The sequence below is a fragment of the Hypanus sabinus genome, chromosome 5, assembly GCF_030144855.1.
Source record: "Hypanus sabinus isolate sHypSab1 chromosome 5, sHypSab1.hap1, whole genome shotgun sequence".
NCBI lineage: Eukaryota > Metazoa > Chordata > Chondrichthyes > Myliobatiformes > Dasyatidae > Hypanus > Hypanus sabinus.
This window is the reverse complement of record NC_082710.1, coordinates 54,173,118-54,199,640: the sequence shown is the minus strand read 5'-3', so window position 1 is coordinate 54,199,640 and position 26,523 is coordinate 54,173,118. Positions and strand designations below refer to the sequence as shown.

At 37.7% G+C, this 26,523-nt stretch overlaps 1 protein-coding gene across 4 annotated transcripts in view; it reads right to left on the bottom strand.

Moving 5' to 3' along the window:
- smarca2 (SWI/SNF related, matrix associated, actin dependent regulator of chromatin, subfamily a, member 2) overlaps window positions 1-26,523 on the bottom strand; it is a 118,606-nt gene that overhangs the window by 78,128 nt on the left and 13,955 nt on the right. For all 4 annotated transcript variants that reach the window (XM_059969959.1, XM_059969960.1, XM_059969958.1 and 1 more), the window contains exons 3-9: window positions 21,695-21,824; window positions 16,825-17,154; window positions 11,346-11,438; window positions 8,939-9,185; window positions 6,339-6,465; window positions 4,179-4,352; window positions 865-1,038 (exon numbers count right to left, since the gene is read on the bottom strand). In XM_059969959.1, the coding sequence (XP_059825942.1) occupies window positions 865-1,038; window positions 4,179-4,352; window positions 6,339-6,465; window positions 8,939-9,185; window positions 11,346-11,438; window positions 16,825-17,154; window positions 21,695-21,824 (1,275 nt within the window). The remainder of the gene's footprint in view (window positions 1-864; window positions 1,039-4,178; window positions 4,353-6,338; window positions 6,466-8,938; window positions 9,186-11,345; window positions 11,439-16,824; window positions 17,155-21,694; window positions 21,825-26,523) is intronic.

Here is a 26,523-nt window from a genome sequence, read left to right as displayed (position 1 = left end):
GGAGATACCAAATAGTAATCATTTTAAGTGACTATCAGAAACTCAGGAATGCAAATTTATGTGAAAATATAGACTAATACTGAGTACTTCAATACAAATGAACATAAATAGTATGGAATACAAACCTTCTCATTAACACTTGTTTCCCAAAACTTATCTGAATAAATAGTTGAACAGACATTTGCCTATATCTTTACAGTTTAAAATCCACATTAATCCATATTGACTTGACATTTGTTTTAATGAGGGATTTCATTTGCTGCTTGCAGTTTTTTTAGTTTGAATTGTAAAAAACCAAAGAGATCCTTATGCAAATAATACAAATCTCTCAGCCCAAAAATCAAAAGATCAATGAAAATAAATCAAAACTTTGTCTGGTATCAAAAAAGAAAGCAGCAATGTCTCCAATGCGGAATTATGAAAAAAAAAACACCAACAAATACATCTCCAACAGGACACAAGCTAAATTAGGCAGTGTAAAAACAGGAAGTCAGCTCACAGCCACTGAATACGCAGCATCCAAATTAAAATACAACCATACAACTCCAAATCTAAACTTGCAACAGATTTTACAAATACATCTTCTAATCAAATATTTCATTCTCTACTTTTAAAGAAAGTCAGGAATACTAGTAAAGGCACATTTAAAAGAGAAAAGACCAACAATTCAGAACTGCTGTCATTCATTCCTCATGAAAAACACTGGTTCCTTGTAGTACTTTAATTCTGGTAACCATCAAGTCACTTTCTACATATTTATTTTAAAATTGTATTAAGTTCAAAAAATAAAGGCACTTCATTATCAAAAACTTTCAACAGTAAAGTAGAACAACTAACAAGCATCCAATATGAATTCCAAATTACCATTAGTCTCCTCATTCTTTCTTTCTCAATCCTCTCCGTTTCCTTCTTCTGCTCACGTTCGGTATTGGCATGCCAAGTACCAATTGCTCTGGAAAGCTTCTGAATTTTCCCTGTAACTGAACGATGATATTCCTTGAAGTCTTTTGCATGCTGCAATATGCTGTTGAGATATTCCTAAAACAAATATCATTAAAAAAAAAGTCAGAATCGAGGTAAATGTCAATTTCATCTCAACTAAAATACAAGACTAGTTGCAAAATCCGAGTGGCACCAAATTAAAAATGATCTGCTAATGCAAACTTCATGCTTCAGAGGGAATTTTGTCAATATCCCCTACTCCCTCAATAATGAACTGGAGTTTTTAAATATCCAACTTAAATGCCAGCAAGCATTGATCCTGATTCAATTGCCGTCACAATCTGTAATGAGTTTGTATGTTCCTGACCACAAATAGTTTCTCTGGTTTCCTCCCACGTTCCAAAGACATGAAGTTGGGGTTAGAGAGCTATGGATACGCAATGTTGGTGCCAGAAGCACGGCAACATTTGCGGGCTGCCACACAAACTTTGCTCATTTGATTTGATGTGAACAATGCATTTCAATGTACGTTTTAAATGTACAGTTCCAAGAAAAAATTTCCGAACCCTTTACATTTACCTGGTTTTCTGATTTACTCATAAAATGTGGTTTAATCTTCATTTAAGACACAATAACCAACACAATATATCTAATTGTACTTTTCATGTCTTTATTGAACACATTATTTAATCATTCACAGACCAGGCTGGAAAAGGTCTGTGAACCCTTGCATTTAATAACTGGTAAAACCTCCTTTAGCAGCAATAAACTCCGAACTTTTCCTGTAGCTACTGATCAGACTCACACAACGGTGAGGAGAAATTTTAGACCACTCTTCCATACAAAACTGTTTCAGTTCATCAATATTTCTGGGATACCTTGCATAAGCAGCCATCTTCAGGTAATTGGGTTTTGCTCTGTACTCTGACTTGGCCATTCAAAAACACAAATTTTCTTCTTTTTAATCCACTCTGTTGTTGATTTACTCTTGTGTTTCAGATCATGATCTTGTTGTATCATCCAACTTCTATTAAACTTCAGATAACAAACTGCTACCCTGACATTCTCCTGTAAAGTGTCTTTTGAATTCATTGTTCCCTCAACAACTGCAAGCTGTCCAGGCCTTGAGGCAACAAAGCAGCCCCAAACCATGATGCCCCTTCCACCATGCTTCACAGTTGGGATAAAGCTTTGGGGTTGGTGTGCAGTGCCCTTTTCCCTTCAAACATAGTGGTGTGCATTTCTGCCAAAAAGTTCAACTTCTGTCTCATCTGTCCACAGAACATTGTCCTTGAAGCACTGTAGAACATCCAGGTGATCTTTTGCAAACTTAAGACATGCAGCAATTTGTTTTTTTTTGGGTAGCAGTAGCTTCCTCCAAGGTGTCCTTCCCCAAACACCATTCCTTGTTCAGTGTTTTTCCTAAAGTGGACACCTGAACACCTGAACAGAGTCTTTAGCAAATTCTAGAGATTTTGACGGCTGTTGCCCTTGGGTTCTTTTTCACCACCTTCAGAATTGGACGTTGTGCTCTTGGTATGACCTTTGCAGGACTCCCACATCTAGGGAGAGTAGCAGTGCACTGAATTTCCTCCATTTGTAGACAAGTTCTCTTCCTATGGACTGATGAACATTCAGGTCTTTAGAAATGCTTTTGTAGGTTTTTTAATGCATCTCTACAATTCTTCTAAGGTTCTTTAAAAGTTGTTTTGATTTAGGCATAGTGCACAGAAACAGATCTTTGGTGAGTAGAGCAGGCTCTGTCAGCAATCTGACTGCTTTTTTTCATATGGCAGGGCACCTCTACAACCCACACCTCCAATCTCATCTCATTGATTGGAAACACGTGACTCCAAATAGCTTTTCTAGAAGGCATTACTCCAGTGGTTCACGTACTTGTTTTAAATCTAGACTGATTGTTTAAGTGGTGTACTCAGCATTGACCAGAAGTAGTACAATTGCTTGTGTATTATTAGCTTAGGGTTATTGTGCTCATCTATTATTGTGACAGATGAAGATCAGATCACATTTTTGAGTAATTAGTGCAGTAAACCAGGTAATTGCAAACGGCTCACAAACTTTTTCTTGCAACTGTATATGTGACAAATAAAGGCAATCCTTAAATAAAGAGCAAGTTTTTCTGCCATTCAAGCTACTCTGGCATTTAATACAGTCATGGCTATCTAACTAGCAACTCCACCAATTCTTGGGATCCTGGCCTACTGACTGCTTAAAGTGATACTGAGAAACTCTGGTCTATGCATCACAACCACAGAAAAACCTCGTATAACTGTGAGATGATTCACTTTTTCTACTAAACTATTCGCTTACTGCGCCATCTGTGGGAACCACAAGCTCCCCAAAATTGACCTCATCAGTTACTTTAAAATACACAATAATGAAATGCATTCAAAGTCATCCCTGACCTGAGAGAATGCTTAAGAAAACCAATGATATTCTTGAAATTTCACTGTGTTGAAATTTATATGATCTGGTTTCAAATAACCATATAACAATTACAGCACGGAAACAGGCCATCTCAGCCCTTCTAGTCCATGCCTAACACTTACTCTTACCTAGTCCCACCGATGTGCACTCAGCCCATAACCCTCCATTCCTTTCCTGTCCATATAACTATCCAATTTTACTTTAAATGACATGGTATTAACAATATTTCCTGGTACTAACAGTAATTAATTTAACAGATTCAGTACTAGATGATTAAATGGAATATTCATCTTTAGTTGACAAATTTATTATGCACAGCAAATGAATATTACAAAATAAAAATAGAACAGCATGAAGAGACAAAGCATTGCCCAAGTTATCACCTAAATACTGTGGTAAAGTCAAATGCTAGCATCAGATCTGTTTAGTAATTTAGTATTTATTAGTGCAACCTTTCAGATAAAGTTGCACGTCAAATATATTCTGATATAGTCTATTCAAAGAGCATCAAGAAATAATCCCAATTATATGAATTCTTACATCTTGCAAATATTCAAGTAAATAAAATTTACAAAGCAGACACATTACATAGTATCATTGCAGTGTTCACCAAACACAAATTTTATGGGTTGGTGTCAGAATAGTTATTATAAATCACAGCAACACTACTCTGCAAATTTTCTCTTCAATGCAAATCTAGCAGCACAGATCCCACTGAAGTTATTCGACAAATTTTAATTTTACAAAAATGAATCCAAATTGCACAGCTTTAAAAATTATTTGCATACCTGATGTTTTTGCCGGCGCTTACGTTCTTGTTCAATCTTCTGTTGCTTCTCCAATTTCTCTGTGATACGAGCCTCTCTTAATGACTGCCTTTTACTTCGTTTATAGGCTTTCACGTTCAGTGCTGTCTCCAGAGTTGTATCACGACGCATGCAAGCAACTACTTCTTGCCTTAGCTGCAGTTTAAAAAGGTAAACAAGTTAAAAATGTTTTCATTGCAAAATTAAAAGTCCAGTTACAGTTTTATTTACACCTTTTGCAGTTCTAGCATTTAGTCAATAGAAAAATACAAAACAGTTCACTTTTTGACATGAAATTGAAGAATACAAATATACTTGAATAACAATAATAAAGATATAGGTGAACAATTACTTTTTAAAAAATCCCAATTTTGAAAATAATGATAGAATTCTATTTGGAGAGAGAGAGAAAAATATATAAATATAGATGGATCCCTTAACTTTACAAACTGTGAACTAGCACAGAAGAGGAAAAGTTCATGAATATAAACAAATACAAAAAGTGAAGGAGCCAACATTAAAAAAAAATTATCAGCCAAAAATGTTAATTTGATTCACTTTGGCACAGATCTTGTCCGGAATGAATTTCTAATTTCTAACACTCACTGTTTTGTTTGTTTTTATTCATCACTAATTTAGGCTGGGTGAGATTGGGTCCAATTCTAGACACAACTTTTCAGGAAGGATGTCTAGCTCTTACTGGGGTTGATGAAGAGAATTATTAGAATGATACAAGGGATGTGGGAACTTAATTACAAGGACATATTGAGCGTATGGAGCAATACATGCAGTAATACAGAGCCAATTAATCCCTCAAATGATGGATTAGATTGGAACCCTACAAGCAAATGTGTACACATACAAAAAAAAACTAATGGGAGCAAAGGCTTTATGAGTATCTCCATCTTTAAATGTTGGCACCCAGCAGATGAGTGCCAAAGATAATCCAGCCTTTCTCTATAAAGATATTCATGTTTACTGAGTTTATCACTCATATTCATTTCTTCATGAGATCAACAATATCAAAGAACGAGACCAGCCATTTCAACTCAGTCCATGTCAAGTAACTGCTGACAGTACTGGATTCCATGAAAATTATGGGATCAAGGTACATCCTGGCTGTAGAACTGAAGACATTTGCTTCACAACTAGCCTTCTCTCTATTCAATCTCTAGTGACTATGATAGTGCTAGCATCTGCAAGCAAAAGGCAGGAATGTGAGGTACTCTCCTTTTGCCTGGATGAGTGCAGCTTTTAATACTCAAGAGGTGCGTCACTATCCAGATTGCTTCCTGACTGATTTGCATCCAAGTCACCACCCGTAACATTCATTCTCTTTCCCAATGGTGCACAGCGGTTAATTTCTTTTTTAATCCTGCAAAAATTGCACTGTTAATTCCTCATTGGGCTATCTCAACAGCATCTTCATAACCCCCAACCTCTACCAAAATGGCCAAGGCCTTCAGGTGAATGGGAACACCACCACCTGCTTACTCTCCAAGTTGCTCACCATCCTTACTTAAAAATACATTGCTGTTTCTTCATCACTGGGTTTAAATTCCAGAACTTGCTTCCCACCAATGCTGTCAAAGCACTTTCATAAAAAAGCACCACAGAAGTTAAAGGTTCCAATCACAATCAACTTCAAGAGTAGAGATGTGCAATTAATGCAGAATTGCATTAAGAAACCAGAAATATGGCTTTTAAAAAACATGCATTTTTGTTTACGAAGGGTATTTAAAAGTATTGGATTAATAATTTTAAAAAATGTTTCTAGGTTGTAAATGTCCATGTTAAATTGGCATTTACTTCCATCCAAGGTGTCCCTGACTGAGGAGGAACTTACAGTCAGCCACATTGGTGGAAGTGCAGCCACTTGTAATTTGTGTGACTTCAGTAGATCTCTTCTGAAGAATATGGAAACAATGAATTTTCAAGAAAATCTGGTGCTGATTTATTTGTATGATCTAATTATTAACAGTAGTTTTCTTTTTATTTGTTCAGAGTTATTTGAAGAAACAAAAAGCAGGATATAGGTAAATGTGGAGGATTATTTGATTGAAATTGCTGTGCAGTTAAAGAAATCAGGCGTCATCAAATCCCCTTGTGGTTCATCATTCTATAATCCTAACATATACCAACCTGTCTTTGGAAGTTGAGCAGGCGAAGAGCTTTTAATTCAACAGTAGCTTTATTGCGCAAATCTGGTGGTAAAGAACCAGGTAAGTTTTCAAGCTCTTGAATACGATGTGCAATTCGAGCCTGAAGTCTTTGAGACAAGAAATATATAATTAATTGTACCAGCTTGCAATTTAAGAGCAAACAGCTCATATTTTCATGATCAAAATCAAAGATTATTTTGTAAAATTATATTCTTGAAGTTATTGTTAATATGATTCAACTGTATAGAATGACTTAATACACCAGCATGCAAACAGGGGTCTAAGCCAATGTTTATGGACCAGGTGACCTGTTTCCTATTATATCCACCCTGTTATGACTTAACAGCATATCTTATTACTCCACTTGAGACTCCCCACTGAACACTCATTTTATCTGAATCTGAAAACATCAATTAATTTTTAATCATTTCTTATTCGTCAATCTCTCAATGCTGCTTTTGGAGGTTCCTCTTTACTTCAAAGGGCGACAACCGTACAAGTGTCCAAGAGCAGAATGAGCTGTCTGAATGACTACCGTCCAGTTGCACTTACATCTACTGTGAAGTGCTTTGAAAGGTTGGTCATAGCCAGAATCAAATCCTGCCCAAGGACCTGAACCTGTTACAATTTGCCTATCAGAACAATAGGCAGATGCAATCTCCCTAGCTCTCTACTTGGCCTTGGATCAGCTGGACAATAGTAGTACCTACATCAGGCTGCTGTTTATTGATTATAGCTCAGCATTCAACACAATGATACCCCTCAGTTCTAATCAACAAGCTCCAAAATCTCTGCACTTCTTTCTGCAACTAGATCTTTGACTTCCCCACCGGGATAACTCTATTTGGATCAGAAATAACATCTTCTCCTTGCTGATCATCAATACTTGTGTACCTAAAGGATGCGTGCTTAGACCACTGCTCTACTCTTTCTATACCCATGACTGTGTGGCTAGGCACAGCTCAAATGTCATCTACAAATTTGCCAATGGCAACTATTGTTGGCAGAATTTCAGATGGTGATGAAGAGGCATACAGGAGAGAGACTGATTAGCTAGTTGAGTGGTGTTGCAACTACAATCTTGTACTCAACATCATGGACCAAGAAACTGATTGTGGACTTCAGGAAGGGGAAGTCGTGGGTACACATACAAATCCTCAGAGGGATCAGCAGCGTAAGGAGTGAGCAGTTTCAAGTTACTGGATGTCAACATCTCTGAATATCGAACCTGAGTTCAACGTATTGATGGAATTACAAAGTAGGTATGACAGCTGCTACATTTCATTAGAAGTTTCAGGAGACTTGGCATATCGTCAAGACACTCAAATTTTTGCAGGTGTACCATGGAGAACATTTTAACTGGTTGTATCAAGTCTAGTATGAAGGGAACATTGCACAGGATCGGAAAAAAGCTGCAGAAAGCTTTAAACTCAGCCAGCTTCATCATAAGAATTAGCGTCCTAAGGACTTCTAAAGTCTATGCCCCAAGAAGACGGCAGCCCCCCCTCACCCAGGACACATCCTCTTCTAAATGCTACCAACAAGTAGGAAATACATGAGCCTGAGGACACACTTAACATTTCAGGAACAGCTTCTTCCCCTCTGCTATCAGATTTCTGCATGGACAATGAACACTACCTCACTATTTATGTATGCTCTCTTTTTTTTAAACTAAAGTTGTTATATATTTCTTATTGTAATTTATAATTCTTTTAAAATTATGTATTGCAATATACTGTTGCTGTAAAACAACAAATTTCACACATCAGAGATATTAAACCCAATTCTGATAATAGTGAAAATATAATCAGTGGTTTTAAAAAATTCTTATTTTTCCATGGGATTCATTAGTAACAACCTTCTACTAAAGTTTCCTAATTATGACCATCAACTAGAACCACTATGGCCATCCATATCAACCTTGTCTAAATTTATAAAATTCAAAAAAACTCTCCCATTACCTTCAAGTTCCCTTTCCTTAAAGAAAGTCTGCAATCTGCAAACTCAATTGCTACAAGGCTTCAGCTGTGGTACATTGTTTCTAAAGCTTTATCTCAGCATGAACTTGTCACAATTAATTCTTTATCACAAGCAGAACAATCAAAGATTGATTTTGTCTTCTGAAATCTCAACCATAAATGACGATGACATTAAAGATAAAGTGACTCTGGAAATGTAGATGAAAATCAAGAAATCTAAATAATTAGTAAAGCAATTTTAAAAAAAAACAAAAGCTATTTTGGCATGCTTTTTATTTCTGATGTACAGGATGTACAGATTAAACCAACATTTCTTCTTTAATCCAGTAAACTCAGCCAGCAATTGACGAAAATTAAAAAGTGCTTATGAAGAGTGTTCAACATTTATCTGTAATCTATACTCAAAACTTTCCCAAGGTATTTGTACTACTATTTATATTAGCAAGGTCTTAATTGTAAATTTTTCAAACCAGCTACGATGAAATATTAAACTTGGAGATGTAGAGAATTTGTGCTTTATTCACAAGATACAGCCTTATAAAAGATTGCTGTTACCACACAGAGAGAAAATACAAATTTTAGTATTAACAATTGAACTCACCTGTACTCTCGTTCTTGAAGAATTTCAACAGGATCCAGCCCTTGTGGTTTCTGGATGGGTGTTATACGGTTTTGTTTCTGATGAAGTTGGATAGTTGGTGAAGGCTGGACAACAGATTGTTGTGGCAATGATGCCCCAGGGCCAGAAGGAGTTGTCTGCACAGCTGGCGCAGGAGAAGGTCTTCCACAAGTAGCTTGAGTAGGTATTTTTTGAGAAGCGTTTGGAATTCCCATTTCATTAACTTGACCTATATTTTTTTCCACAAAGACAAATGAAAAATAGGGTTTATTACATCGTGTTCCTATTTCATTATCATAGTGCAAAGAATAAAATCTATAAATATCAGATTTATATTCAAATTTCTCAGAGATTAAAACAATGCATCAATTGTCTCATAAGCAGGAGGAAAGTCATGGGGCGGCGGGGGGGCCTGCACAGCGAGTGTATCGAAGTTATGTATGTCATTTAGCATCACAGTATTGGAAATCTGTAGTAGTCAATAGACCAAACTTTCAAATCATTCTAACCCAGGATAACATAAATGTAAAAAGAATGTCTTGATGCACAGGAAGTGTTTAAATTCAACACACCCAAATGTTAGAACTCAGGTGGTCAGGCAGCATCTATGGAAGTGAATAACCAGTCGGCATTTCAGACCAAGACACCTCATCATGACCAAGTTTTGTAGTTTACCATGAAATTATAATGTGTGATAAACTTTTTATAAATTTAGCAATTTCATTGGACCAGTGAACACTAATGGACTAGGTTATGGCAAGGTCAATCGTGAAGGTTAGTAGTGGATAGAAAGAGGAAAGGAAAACAAAAGGAAGGAGTCACCACAATAAAACTTGTGCATTCCAGTTTGTACAGTCTCTCCTGGTTAGTAAAATTCACTTAATGAATACAGTCAGCCCTCCTTATCCACAGGGTTTGGTTCCGAGACGCCCTGCGGATACGAAAAATCACGGATGCTCAAGTCCCTTATTTAAACTGAATCAGTGCGGTGGTCTTTAGGACCCAGTGGAACCCCGGACTTTATTTAACATGTTCAGAGCGGTGGGCATTAGGACCCGGCATAGCTCTGAATCCGCGGTGTTTCTGTTCACAAAAATAATCACAATCGCGATTGAAAATAAGGTGGATGTAATAAAGCGATCGGAAAGAAATGAAACGCCATCGATCACTGGAAAAGCGTTACGCTACAGTCGGTCGACAATCAGAACAATTTTAATGGAGCATGTGAAAGGCCCTGCCCCGATGAAAGCTATGATTATTACTAAGCAGCGGTTTAATTATTGAAATACATATGTTTCTTAACTGTTCTATATGTATAGAAAGGTAAAATACGTACTATATACTAAGAAAAACATTTGACTAACTGACGCTAAATAATACCGGATGTACCTGTTCCGACTTCAAATCCGACTTAGAGACGGACTCAGGAATGGAACTCGCTCATAACCCGGGGACTGCCTGTACTTTTAAGTCATTTCTAGATTACTTATAATACCTAATACAATATAAATGCTATGTAAATAGTTGTTATACTGTATTGTTTAGAGAATAATGACAAGAAAAAATAATCTGTACATGCTCAAACAATGAGTGCTGGAGAAAGGACTGCTGGGTTTTCCCGATCCGCAGTTGGTTGAATCCGCGCATGTGGAATCCGCAGATAAGGAGGGCCAACTGTATTCACTATCCTTCAAATTACCTTTCAAACACAGCTCATGAAAACTAGGAACATTAAATATTTTAGGTTTGACTTGACGAGAAAGACTGGCAATATGAACAAGGTATATAAAATGGGGGAAAAGCTCTCAAGCACCATTTGAAAATAACGGTCAATGGTTGAACAAAAAATTTCAAAACAAGAAAGATTGGATTTCATTTACTGCATCTTTACTGGGAAAATAGACTGTTCACTTAATTAATTTTTACATTACTATATCCATGACAATTGGTTCCTGCAAAAAAAAAGTTAATGTACTTCTTTCCATAAAAGGATTCTTTAGGAACCATAGACCTGCAATCAAGTCATACCAAAGTATACATTCTATAAAGCTTGAACATCTCATGATTTTCTAAAGAAATTACTTCAATCTAATCACTAATGCCAAAATCATCTTCAAACAAAAACACGTAACTATTAAGATTTAGTTAACTGTGCTGTCTGTAAATATTTAAATTTCAATTTGATTGTGACGGAATAGCTATTCTTCCACCACAAAATCAGTTCATCACCATATACTATAGTTCCTTAAATGCAGTGGTACAAACAATCAGAAATAAGAAAAACATAAGTAAATGGCTGAAGTTTTATACTGAAGCTGCCAACATACCAAGATGGTCTTACAACCAATAGCACAGAAAGTAGTAAATCATTAATTTGATGGTTATTTACCTTCTGTCCAGGGCTTATGAACATTAGGCATATGTCCTGGCATCATTTGTGAGGGTCCAACAGCCTGACCAGCCATTGAATGCATGCCTATACCTAAAAGTTAGGAAAATTTAACATATCTCTTATCAAATCAAACCAAATGACCAAAAGCTATATTTTAAAATAAAATACAATTTATGAAAACAAAACATAATCAAAGGATGGCAAACAACTAATGTGCAAAAGATAAATAAGCAAATTTTTAAAAATGTAACAGAGACCATCAGCTGTAGGATGCTTGAAAGTGAGTATGTAGATTGTGAAATCAGTTCAGAATTGAAATAAGTGAAGTTATCCAGATTGTTCAGTAGCCTAATTATTGTAGAGTAACAATTATTTCTGAACCTGGTGGTGGGGACCCAAGGCTCCTATACCGCTTCCCAAAGGCATAGCAAGAGCATGGACTGGATGGTAGGGGTCCTTGATGGATGCTGCTTTCTGACAGCGCTCTTTGTAAAATGTGCTCAATGGTAGGGAGGAGTTTACGCCCCACCATGGATTGGTTTGCATCCACCGCTTTCATTGTGGTGAATTAATGTTTCCGTACCAGATCGTGATGCAACCAGGATACTCTCCACTGTACATCTATAGAAGTTTTAGATGGCATGTTGAATCTATACAAACTTTTAAGTTGGGGCATTGTTGTGCCTTCTTTGTGACAGCACTTACGTGCTCATCTCAGGACAGAAACTCTGAAATGAAAACGCCAAGAAATTTAAAGTTACTGACCCTTCAACCTCCAGTTCCCTTAATGAGGTGTGGCTCATGGACCTCCAATTTCTTCCTCCTACAGTCAATAATTAGCTCTTTGGCTTTGCTAATGTTGAGTGAGAGGTGGTTGTTGTGGCCACATTAACCAGATTTTCAATCTCCTTCTTATATGTCGATTTCTCTCCACCTTTGATTTAGCCAACAGTGGAGTTGTCACTAAATTTAAATATGACACAATTTAAGTATTAGCTGTTAAAAAAGAAAGTATAAAAGTGAGGGGAGCTAAGCACACAGCCTTGTGGTGCACCTGTGCTGATGGTGATTGTGGTGGAGATGATGTTGTCAATTCATACTGACTGGGGTCTGCAAGTGAGATAACATAGGATCCAGTTGCAAAAGGAAATATCAAAGCCTAGATCTTGGAACGTAGCGATCAGTTTTCGAGGGGATGAGCTGTTGTCAATACACCTTGATGCACACATCTTCATTGTCTAGCTGTTCGAGAACTGAGTAAAGAGCCAATAACATTGCATCTGCTGTTGACCTGTTATGATGATAGGCAAATTGGAGCAGATCCAGTTCCCTCCTTAAGCAGGAGTTGTTATGCTTCATGACCAACCTCTCAAAGCACTTCACCACTGTGGATATAAGTGCTACTGGACAATAGTCGTTGAGGCAAGTTACCACTTTCTTCTTGGGTACCGGTATTGTCTGCTTGAAACAGGCAAGCACATAAGATTGCAACATATAAGATTATTAAGATACAGGCAGGAAATATGTTCCAGATGCTGGGAGAGTCCAGTACCAGAGGGCATGGTTTGAGAATAAGGGGTAGGTCATTTAGGACAGAGTTAAGGAAAAACTTCTCCCAGAGTGTTGTGGGGGTCTGGAATGCACTGTCTCAGAAGGTAGTGGAGGCCAGTTCTCTGGATGCTTTCAAGAAGGAGCTAGATAGGTATCTTATGGATAGGGGAATCAAGGGATATGGGGACAAGGCAGCAACCGGGTATTGATAGTAGATGATCAGCCATGATCTCAAAATGGCAGTGCAGGCTCAAAGGGCCGAATGGTCTACTTCTGCACCTATTGTCTATAAGCACCTCAGACATCTAAAACAAGAGGTTGAAAATGCCTGTAAACACTCCACCCAGTTGATTAGCACAGGTCTTCAGTACTCGGTCAAGTATGGTGTCTAGGCCAGATGCTTTCCGTGGATTCATCCTCCTGGAGGCTCCCATGTTGGCTTGAGAGACTGAATTCACAGGGTCATCAGGGGCTGTGGAGGTTTATGAAGATGCCTCCACGTTTCTGCTGGTCAAAGTGAGTATAAAAGACACTGAGCTCATCTGTTGTCATTTATGTTGCGTGGTTTTGCTTTGTAAGAGGTGATGGTATTCAAGTCCTGTCACAGCAGTCAATCATCCTTCTGTGATTCAAGTTTGGTCCGTGGCATACAAGATGGTTTTCCAGAGATCATACAGAAATCAACAGGAAAATTAGGAAATCCTGGAGGGGCCATAAAAAGTCCTTCCCAAGTAGGATTAAAAATAATGCTTAGGCATTCTATATACAAAGTACATCAAGAACAAGAGGATAAGTAGGGAAAGGATAGGATCACTGATATTGAAGGAATCTTGTGCTTGGAGGCCGAAGATGGGACTAGGTCCTAAATGGGTACATTGTGTATTTACCAAATAGAGGACATGGAGTTTAATAAGATCAACATGGAGAGCGCTAAATGCTAGGGTATTTTTCAAATAACAAGAAAAGTAGCGTTGGGTTTCAAAGAACATTGAGGATGTATTGTCAAGGCCCAAGTTACTGACAGGCAAGAGATGAGATTACTGGAGTCTTGACCTAGAACTTTTGTGTCCTCTGTAGGCACAGGCAAAATCCTGGAGAACTGGTGAGTTGCTAATCTTGTTCTGTTATTCAAGAAAGGGTAAAGGGATAATCCTGAAAACCACAGACCAGTGATTCTCACATCAGTGGTAGGAAAGCTATCAGAAAAGATTCTTAGAGACAGTATTTACAAGTGTAACCCTCAGGTTTGGCTAGTGGCTTAATCTGGGGGGAAGACAGCCTCTGGCCTGGCCAAACTTGAGAAATCTTGTTTGGATGGATGCTACGTGATGTATTCCCCTGTTAAAAATCAGTACCATAAAATAACGAACAATATACAATATGCAATTAAATGATTGAGCTTTATAATTTTTAATTTGATTATAGGGCTAGTAAAGAAACAAAAAAAGGGCCCATTCTCATGACAGTCTAATACGCAACATTGGAGCTCACGATTTGCTTCCATTCGCTCGCCATCAATCTCCTCTGAGCATCATCGACCCTCCAAGTCTGCTCCAAGTCTGCTCCACCCAGTGGTCTACCAACTCTCTCCACTCGCGTCTTCTCGCTTCATGTCTTGCCGACAAAAGATCGCAAATACCTTCTCTCAGACCCCCCAAAAAAAAGACAAACAACATGCCTCTCAGTGGATGGCACACATTCCAAAGTCCCCATTATCGCTAGGCATAACCCAAACATTGCTGCAACAGAGAAACCATTACATTAGCAGTGAAACCTTACAGCGCGTTACACAAGCATTTAAAAAAAATCATGGCCTAATTAGGAACAGCCTACACAGCTTATTGTAGGACAAGTCATGTTTTACTAACTCGATTGAGATTTTGATTCAGGTGTTGAAGTTAGAGCTCTGGATGTTGTCAAAATGGATTTAAGAAAGGTATCTGACAAGGTTCCTCATGGTAGGCTCAGGCAGAAAAGTGTTCTTCGGCCATTTGAATTTAGAATCAGCTTGCCCGAAGTGTTATCTGACCCCATTGTCTTAATGTGTTTTGTACTACCTAACATGATCCAAAATAATATACATGCAGGATGTGACAAATGCTCTACTCACTTTACACCTATGATTGTGTGACCAAGTACAGCTCTAACACCATATACATGTTTGCTGATGACACCACTGTTGTGGGCTGTATCAGGGGGTAGAGGTGATGAATCAAAATACAGGACGGAGATTGAAAACTTAGTTGAGTAGTGTCATAACAACTTCTCACTCAAGGTCAATAAGGCCAAGGAATTGACTGTAGGCTTCTGGAGAGGGAGCCAGAGGTCCATGAGCCAGTAATCAGAGGATCAAAGGTGGAGAGAGTCAGTAACTTTAAATTCCTGGGTGTCACCACCTCAGAAGACATGCCCTGGACTCATCATATAATTATGAAGAAAGCACGACAGCACCTCGATTTCCTCAAGAGTCTGCAGAAATTTGGCACGTCATCAAAAACCTTGACAAACCTATACAGGTGTGCTTGCATTATGGCCTGGTATGAGAACACCAATGCCGAGTGGAAAATCCTACAAAAGGTAGTTGGTTCGGCCCAGTACATCACGGGAAAACCCTCTCAACCATTGAGCACATCTACATGAAACACTGTCATAGGAAATCAGCATCCATCATTAAAGATCCTCACCACCCAGGTCATGCTCTTTCTTATTGCTGCCATCAGGTAGAAAGTACAAGTGCCTCAGGATCTGCACCACCACATTCATGAAGTTACTACCTCTCAACCATCATGCTCCTGAACCAGAAAGAATAATTGCACTCATTTAATGACTCTTGTTATTTCATGCTCGTGAATATTGCTATTTGTTATATCTCCATTTACAGTTTATTTTCCACTGATCCTGTTTACAGTTCTGTTCTATAGATTTGCTAAGTATGCCCACAGAAAATGAATCTCAGGATTGTATTTTGTGATATACATGTACTCTAATAAAATTTTACTTTGACTTAAAAACATAACCCCAATTCCATTTGATAATGTTCCAAGATCCACATAATACAAAAACCCAATAGTGGAAGGCTTTAAGTCCATGTTTAGCTTTCTCCTTTGAAATACTTTGTCATCAACTGAGGAATCCAAATATACAAGATCCAGTCCATTTCGCAAAACCAGATCATTCTGGACCAGGCCTCTACCCAAACTCACCACCTTCAGTAACCTAACCAGAAATGCAGGACCAGCCAATTTGACAATCCATACAAGAGCATTAACAATAAGACCCAGGAACTTAGCGAGGTGCAACTTAGCCTCAGGCAGTCCCACCCTGGAAGACCATTTTGATAGTGCACTGTGGCCAATGGTCTTTCCACAGGTATCTGATAATCAGAGACTTAAAAGAGTTCAAATAATGGTTTATTGAAAATTAGCACAAGTAATACAAAATTAAAAATACTCGTGAAATTTGGTTTTATACCCGTCATAGCTCTATACAGACGATTTCAGATCAATATCTACCTGTAGTACTGCCTTCCACTTTTCAACAGACAAGCAGAAATAAATTGACCCACAAGGAGAAATCAGCAACTTATCCAGCCTTATGTTTTAAATTATTCAAGTTTTACTCCATATTATTTTCCGTAAGAAAAGTGTCCTTTCAATTTGTGCTTGACTGAATCAATGGAAGTAGTTACTGCATAAAAGATAGCCAATTATCAAATTATAAAATATTTGAATCTCTCAATTATTGGCACAAGATTGCAACTGCTTATTTGCACTTGCCTCTGTTCAGAATTCATAATCAATTTTACTGCCAGAATGCCGAAACAAACCAACTCAAGATTGCTTTTGCCCTGAGTAATGAGAAAATGCATTTTGAATCAGTGTATTTTTTTTCTGCACATGAAAACAAAACTAAATTGCATACTTACTTGGTGGTCTGTTGTAAGCAATAGGTGCTACTTGCTGTTGCATGCTGGGTAGTGACCGCTTCCCTTGAACAGCAAGCTGCAGATTATCTGGTAGAGGTTGTCCTCTAGCTAGCATTTTATAAGCCAGGATTTGAGCCCTTAATTGGTGAAGCTGAATTGGATTAAAAGGTGAAGGACCTCTGTTTTGCTGACCCATAACCTGAGGATCTCCTTGCAATATAGATGTGGCCTGTGATGGTGGAATCTGAGGAGGAGTGGGACCACCTGCTGACATTGGACTCGGAATATGCTCCGGTGCGCTCATAGGAGATGGATGAGGAGACATATAGCCTGCAGAGACAAAGTACATCATTAAATTCCAAACACGACAATGGATTCAAAATAATTGCACTTAGATCATTCAAATAATTCTGTCAAATTATAAAACACTGCAATATCTGCAGTTACCAGTTTACATATTTATACAGTTGTACCAAAAGAATAGATTAGCTATTACAGGTGGGCCCTGGGCAAAAGAAACTACAATTTTGTGTTTTCATGAAAGGGGGAATTCAGGAAACAATTCTACAAGTTTTGCTAAGAGGATTGTAGAGGATAGTGTAAAGCAGATATGCTGCTCTCTCTTTTGTATATTTTCTTTCAAGACTGCAACCAAATTATACTTGTAATTTTTGGTTATTAATCCATTGCTATGTCTGAGGTATCTTCTCCCTCAACTGGTCCTATCCATTTTCTTGTAATTTTTCACAATAAACTACTGTTTGTTATTTCTAATTGATATTTAGAACTCCGGGACTCTAGTGGCATAGACTTCCTTCAATGACCAGGCAAATTCAAACCTGAGGTGTGAAAATTGGAAAGAATAAGAAATTGAAGGGAGCAAGTAACAAACGGAATTGTTAAAGGAAGAACGGGGAACATGCAGTGTTTGGATTACCCCTGGGCTGAATGGCTGAGCAGAGTAAATTAGCAGCACACAAGTCTTTGGGCTTCTAACCAACCATTTGTTACTATGATTTAAGGCATCAGGTTTAATTCTAGCTGGCATGGACAATGAGATAATTTTTTTTATATCAGTGAGTCTGAGTTGATGATTCTGAATAGATATAGAAAGCAAGGATGATTAGACAAGTTAAATTTGTGCAGTAAAGGTTTTCTTTTCTGATTAAGTTAACTGCAGGGGAACCAACTTAAAATACATGTGTGGAATTATTGTGACTATGACCCAACATTTGTGATATTGAAGATAACTTGGCAGCTTTCAACAGAGTTTACAATTGCAGATGATCAAACAGTATGGTACAATGTACAGAACAAAAAAAAACTTCTCAAATTCCCAATAAAAGGTCAACACCGACTCCAATGGAGCCAAAAGTTAACCGGTATGCAAATCAAGCAAAAGCTGAATGAACCCTATCTTGATGTGGGTTAAATTAAAGCTGCAATTTTTAGAGAGCTCTTGGAAAGCGCTAGGTTCTGATAAAGCTGGGGGAATAGGTATTAATGTTTTTTTTAAACTCCCCTCTTCCTCCTTCCCCCATCAACTGCTCAGAATGCAGGAATGGCCAACAAAGCCCGCACTTAGAGCTCATCTCCAATTGTTCCTCAAATAGCGGTGAGCCTCTTTCATGAATCCCATGAATATCTATGTTCCTTTTACTGGCAGTTTTCCATCCCAATGGTGCTGCTGAAAGTGAATATCTGATTTAAAGGCAGTGATGAAGATGGAATGACAATATACTTGAAAGTTTGGTGTGCAACTTGAAATGGAACTTGCAGATGATAGCATTCCATTTCTGTTTCTTCCCTCTCCCTGATGATAAAAGTTGCAGATATGGAGGTGCTGTCAGAGTAGATGATACACACTATTGCTACAACACATAAATGACAGAGGCAGTGATTACACATCATCATGTATGGAGTACCAAACAAGCAAGTTATTGTGTTCTGGGATGTTGAAATAGTTAAGCATGCTTGGGCATAAGATACCACTAGAATAATTCCTGCAGTGATGTGCTGGGACTGGAATAACCTCCTTCCAACATCAAAAACACTACCCTTCAAAACTGTGTGGTATGTATGTGCCCATAAACTTTTAGAATTCACCACTTTTGTTTCAGCCATGGCTGGTTCTGGAATGCAAAACACAACAACCAAGTGTTATCTGATCCCATGCTTTGCTATTTCCAGTGCTCACCTATTTCTTTACACAGGGAATAAACCTAATTTGCCCAAGATGCAACTTTTGTAAAGGCAGAGATCCAAGGAAGAAGCTGAGATGGATCCCTGAACTAAGTCTTCAGCCTTGGGATTGAAACTCAAGCCGGGTCACACTACTACTGAGTTACACAGCACAAAAACAAACCCTTCAGCCTAATTCACCCTGTTGCTTATCTGAGCTAATCACATTTTCCTCTATTTGACTCATAACCCTCCCTACCCATACACCTGTCTAAACGCCTTTTATGTGTTGCAATTGTACCAGCTTTTCAATTCCTTTAGCAACCCTTTCCACATACCCCACCACCCCCATGCCCCCTTTACAATTTTCCCTTAACATCTTAAATCTATTCCCTCTAGTTTTAGATTTATCTATTCTGTAAAGAAAGACAGTCATTCACCCTACTATTGCATCTAGTTCTTCCTCTTAGCGGTTTTATTGTCATGTGGCCAGATTCCCATCTGCTGGTACTGGGATCACTGTCTGTCTAGGACTTCTTGTTTTAGTTGTTTAGCATGCATCTAGATCTGGACTGCAGCTTCACTGGATTGACAACTCATACTTAGATAAATGTGATGTTGCTCCAAACATGCTAAGGCAAATCTCCCAGCATGATTGTAAAGGTAGAATGAAGGATATTATAGGACCCCAAAGTTGGAATGTAAAGGAATAAATTCCTACTGCTGCTGTAGGCCAATGTTTCATGGATTCCCACTTTTAAACTGCTATTTAACTCAGTGGCATGAAGTTCGAGGAATGAAGACAAGATTTTCCCTCCATATAGACCTTACAGCGGCATTTCTACCAAATGTCAAATGAAGATATATCAAGATGTGGAGTTACAAGGATCAGTTGAAACAGTTTTTCCCCCCTTCGTACTGGTTCACTCACTACCTGTCACAGAATTAGTTTGCCAGTTGTGTCTTTCAGGACTTGACTAGCTCAGTCAGTTGTGGTAATACCAAGGCACTTTTGATGGTGGCCTTCGAAGTTCCCACACTCAGAATATAGATCAGAGCCCTTGTTGCCCTGTCATTCTTTCAGGTATTTTTCCAAAATGGTGGTACACTGATTCATCAGACGAGTGTGGATCTTGGGTAGCAATTAAAAAGTAGGCTCCCTAACCCGTACATGACCAAATGCCATTAGACTTCATGGAGGCTGATAACAATGTTCAAGATTCCGAGCTCAACACCCACTCACTTTTTATACTACCATACCACTACTTCTGGTGACTCTTCTGTTCGTGGTCAGGATGTGTCTATACTTTGTAATTGAAAAGTACAGCACACTGCTGTCAAGGTACAACTCTGTAAGCAACACATCAAGCTGTTGCTTGTTTGGTCTGTAGGACAACTCTCAAATTAAAAGCCAGTCCTTGGGTATATTGAGGATAACTTTACCAGGCTTTTCAGGCATTCACTTTAATGTGGGTTTGAATTCGCACAGGCCACAAGAGGTATGCACAGCAGATTTCTACCCTTGACAGACATTAATGAAGTGTAGTTTTGAGCTCACCACTATCAACATCACTTCTTCTTTTAAATTCCTGATTACTTATATATCTGAATTTTAACTTGTTTTTCGTTTGTTAATCTGGGCCTCTGAATAACTGGTCCAATGATGACTATGACACAGTTGCCCACCATACACTTTTTGAATAATTGATCATCCTTTCTAAGTATTTCTCTGTAGACTATTTTTAGTTGCTGCACTCTGATTGTGGATATTTTTTTAAATTTACACTGCTAGTTTTTATGCTATCATATCTTCGGTAATGGAGGAGCAGCAGCACAGAGGGAAAAGGGTAGGAGAAAAATAAAACCATTAAATACTTAGGAATCATCTTATCTAGAAATAACATATGAAGCTAGAACTAAAATGTAAACACATTTAAAAGAAAGGCAGTTCTAATACTGATAATGCTTCAGAATAGGATTTACGACTACACGTTAATAGCGCAACAAAAATAAAATCTCCAATGTCCTGTCTTACCATATTGGCAGATATACTGCTAAAATGATTCTCAAAAAAAAGGGGGTGGCATTTATAACAACAATGTAGACTCCTTCCAACATCATGGCTGAACTGTACCTTGGACTCAAGACTACAACTCTAAGGTCCAAAACAGTCTCTTTCTTGTATGAAATTAATCATGCAACCAGCATCTGCTCAGACCCATTCCACTGCATTAAAAAATATGTAAGGCTATTAAGTTTGTTTTTAAAAGGGAATGAAATACAAGAAAGAGGTTTTATTTGAAGGTCAATTTCAGTCACTGAGAGCAAAAAGGACAGAAAAATATATTCAAGATTATGGGTGATCAGATTCAGTAATTCAATTGACTTTGGCATTCATTTACAATTGATTGAACTTGCTCAAGAGATCTAGCCATTTTTCACATTTTTATTTATAGTTTCTTTCCTCCAGATCCAATTTGCTATCTTATTGTGAGACAAATATATATCAGTAGTGCCACGTGAGGAAATTTATGATGGATGTAAGACATAATAGACTAATCAAAGAATCAAATGCCAAGTTACCAAATGCAAAGGTAAAATGCAAAAGTTACCAAATGCATTAGTTGGAAAAATACTAAAATGAAAAGATATGAAGAAATACAACTTCACAATATTTTTCCAAGCATACCTTGAGAATGTTGATCCATTGGACTCTGAGGAGGGCCCATTCCAGTATGAGAAGGCCTCATTCCCATACTTTTCATCTGATTATAATGCATTTCATCAGCCATACTCTTGTCATGCATTGCGTCCATGGACTGAAAAGGAAAATAAAATGACACACATTTATCTTTTGTCAATAAACAGGTTATACCAATTGGTAGTTTTCAGCAATGTGCCTTCAAGAAAAATTAGATTTAGAAATTACTGCAATAACATTCACTTTTAATGTTTTACACTGAAGTGCACATACCCAAAACATCATTTCACCCTTGATGTGAAGAAGTATTTGCATGTATGACACAGAGGTCATCACCACAAGAGTTTTGTAGTAGGAAGCCGTTGGGATAAACGTAAAATTAAAATACGTTAACAACCCATAGTTTTCTCAAGTTTTAAAAGAAAGCTGAACACTTGCTCAGGTTTTCCTGTGGAGAGGACCACTATGAAATACTTACAAACCACAAATATCAGAAACATCTTGGCCAAACCCACCTAACATACAAGAACATCATGCTCCTAATTTAAATCAATAGGATTGTGATTACTCTGTAGTCTACATTTAATGAGGTGGAAAAAAATGCAATCAACTAGTTAGAAAACTAAAAACTAAAATTTACTAATCTGCCAAATTTTTCTTTCACTCCCCTCTCTAATTTAATTAAACTACGCCATTAGCAAATCATGTATGACCAAACTCAAAGATCATCTGGGAGGATAAGCAAACGAGCCACATGTTAAATGCTAGAAAGGATTATACGACTTTAACTTCTTGCTTTCTATTGTTGGTTTGGTGTATGCTAGCAAGTGTTTTGCATCTTAATTATATATTTAATTTGAATGTTCATCACTTAACCAATGAAAGTACTATACTCAAACACACTGTGTCACTTATCTCACTCTCAATATTCCAAAGAAAAACATGATAAAGTTGTCAGGACATTTGGAAGTACAAATCTACACAATGTTATAAAATTTAACACAGAAGGCAGTCATCAAGCCAACTAGATTATGTTAATGTTTATATCACGAGTCTTCTCCCATTCAATATGCCACATTTCAGCCATTCAAAATATTTCTCTTTTTTTTCCTATTTTATTCTTTCCTGAAAACATTTAAATCACTTGCCTTTACACTACCAGACTTTTTAAAATTAAATGAGACAACATTCCCATTGAAAATTCTTTAAATCATTTGAAAGATTATACCCAACAGCTGTTGGTAAGCAGCTAATATAATCAAGTTTTATCCCACTGGCTTGGAAACACACCAATCTTCAGACTGCATTATATATTTTAAGACTTGCAATACACTTCAAACAGGAATATTCACACTTCACTAGGGAATCAGGTTTGGCAGTCTCTACCCAGCAAGTTAGAGATTTGTGTACAAGAAGCAATCCCAAATCTCTAAGCTATATTGATACTTCAAGTACTCCACTTAGCATCAGTTGTGTCTGTTTGTGTTCACTTGAAGCACGGTGTACATGTTTGTCTAATGGCCACACAAATATTCACGGCTAATGCTGCTCAAAACCTGTTCAGCAACAGTCTCTGGTCCCAAATAAGGCTTCCCAATTTTAAAAAAAAAGGAATCCCAGTAATTTTCTCAATTAGTTTCTGTTCTCTAAGAGTTGCACCTTATAAATGGCTGCCCTGATTAACTGAAGGCCCAATTAACTGGAATCCACTGCATTACATTTCCATGTCTGAAGATGACGCAAAGAACATAAGAAATAGGAGCAGGAATGGGCCATCTGGCCTGTCGAGCCTGCTCCACCATTCAATAAGATCGTGGCTGATCTGGCCATGGACTCATCTCCACCTACCTCCATTTTCCCCATAACCCTTACTTCCCCTACTATGCAAAAATCTATCCAACCTTGACTTAAATATATTTACTGAGCCAATTCCACTGCTTCATTGGGCAGAGAATTCCAGATTCACCACTCTCTGGGAAAAGCAGTTTCTCCTCATTTCCATCCTAAATCTACTCCCCTGAATCTTATGCCCATAGTTCTAATCTCACCTACCAATGGAAATGCCTCTTTATCTATCCCTTCCATAATTTTATGTTCCTATAAGATCTTCTCTCATTCTTCTGAATTCCAGCAAGTTCAGTCACAGGCGACTCAACTCTTCTCATAGACAAACCCCCTCATCTCTGGAATCAACCTGGTGAACCTCCTCTGCACCACCTCCATAGACAGTATATCCTTCTAGAAGTAAGGAGACCAGAACTGCACGCAGTGTTCCAGGTGTGACCTCACCAGTACCCTGTACAGTTGCAGCATAACCTTTCTGCTTTTAAACTCAATCCCTCTAGCAATGAAGGCCAACATTCCATTTGCCTTCTTGATAGCCTGCTGCACCTGCAAACAAACCTTTTGTGATTCATACGCAAGCAATCCCAAGTCCCTCTGCACAGCAGCAAGCTGCAATTTTGTACCATTTAAATGATCTGATATCCCATTGTTCCTTCCAAAGTGGATGACCTCACATTTACCAACATTGTATTCCATCTGCCAGACCCTTGCCCACTCACTTAACCTCTCTCTCTGCAGACTCTCCGTATTTTCTGTACAATTTGTTAAAGCCAAAGGCTCTAGGTCTCTTTTCCACCCATCAGAGATATTTATCAGAAGTGCAGCATTGTCAAGGATCCTTCCCATTTGTCCAACAATCTATGAGCCCCCACCGTCAGGCAGGAGGTACCATAGCATTAAGACAAGAGCTGCTAGAATGGGAAATAGCTTCATCACCTAGGCCACAAGACCTCTGTACTCCACCACCCAGGTCGCATCACTTATGAAGTGCCAGTAGCAGTATACCATTTACTTTTTAAGTTTGTGCTGTAAATTCACCTTACGCTAATAGCTAATCTTCCAGAATATATTTTATTATTTGTTAATTTGTGGTAATAACACACAAAAATGGTTTAACACACAGACCTAAATGGTATTATTAACCAAAATAGGATGAGAATTAATTTGATCAGGATGTACAAGTGATTGTGGTGAAACAGGCTTCCAATTGCTCATAATCAATCTTAAATTGGTCAATAGTTTGCCACAGTAATTATGTTCCAAACTCCAATTATTGTTGTACTACCTTCATCACATTCTCATATTTTTCCCTTACAATGTACTTATATAGTCTTCCTTAAAGCATATGTAATTATTACCCAAATGACACCTTCCCACTAATTTCTCAATTTGCCAACTCATACTCAAGACCCACAACTTCCATGAGTACATATACCCTGTTTGCCTCTGCACATTTATATAATCATAGCAAGTGATTCTTCATCTTTTCCCCACAAGTAATGGGTGAAAGTTCAGTATATCATAACAGTTCAAAGCTCTTGGTTCTGCTATCACTCTAGTCAATGTTATACATTTCTAGTGGATCAGACTTGCAACTCAGAGACTTGAATTGTTCACAGCATTTTGAATGTGCTCCAACCAAAGTCTTAAAATACCACTTCCATTTTTTAGTTCTGTCATTCAACAAATGAACCTCAGCTATGTTCCCTTTCATTGTGCAGTACTTCATTTGTTATCCATTTCCTCAGATCCCTCAAATCCTCCGCCCTATGTAGGTACTCACTTCTTCAAAAAAAAAGTCACCTTATTTTTCCCCATCAAAATCTGCCATCTCACATATCTACTTTGGTGTCTATCATTTAAACAGTCATACTACATGCTTATTAAAGACTTCCTATATTTTGTTACAACCCAATTCTCTATAAACACAAATAAAGCACCCAATAAGTAAAAGCAGAGACATCAACAAATTTTAAAACTGCAATTTTGAATCCAGAATCCATATGATTTATAATAAATGGTGAACAAATATGTAACTGTAGCTTATTTATACCCATGGAATCTATTTCAACATTGAGATAATGGCTGATTTGTGACATTAAGTCTTCTTTGCTCATATTCCCTAATAAATTTGATTTAAGAAAATCTATGAAAATCCAATATAAAAACTAAATTTATCTAGCACAATGTCAGTTGAGGATGGATACTCAAAACCATGCCTCCCAGAATGCAGGAGTGATTCACATCCACCAGCCAAAAAGTAATGGTATGATAATGCAAACTGCTTCCCTTCATCCATTATAAAATTGAAAAGAATTAATTTGTTATCCTTCTTAATTACAGACAGTAACTGCAGTCCAATCACTAATCCTTACTCAATTCCACCTCAGGACTTTTGCTGGATCATTCATTTTCCCGTTTCAAAACTTGCAATATATTCTGCTATTTGCTTCATGGCTCTATGCCACTTTGACCTGCATCACAATTCTTATGCAATATCTTATTATTTGTGAAAATCCAAATGCATTAGCCTTACTTACCCACTTGCCTAACTTCTCAAAGTATTTCAACAAGGTTGGTAACCATGGCATTCTCTTTAGAATTTAAGCTTCTGTTTTGTGCTCAGTTTCTAGATGTTTTTCTTTAAAACATCTGTGAACAAGGACACTAATATAAAACCCATCACTGACTCTAAATTGATTGGGCTCTTGGTTCGCTGGATTTGTTCCTTTCCTTATATACAGAGAATCACTCTAGCTGTCTGCTTCTGCCCTTTGCTAATGATTTTTTTAATATATATATATATATAATGTTGCCTCTAACTCCCGCCTACCTTGTTTTTATACATGCTGTTTCAATGCATATTGCCTAGACTTATTTTCCAATTTCAACTGTAAATCACATCAACACTAATTTTCAAATGAGGCCAAGTAATTATTTAATATTTTGCCATTTTGTTAGAAACAGCTTGG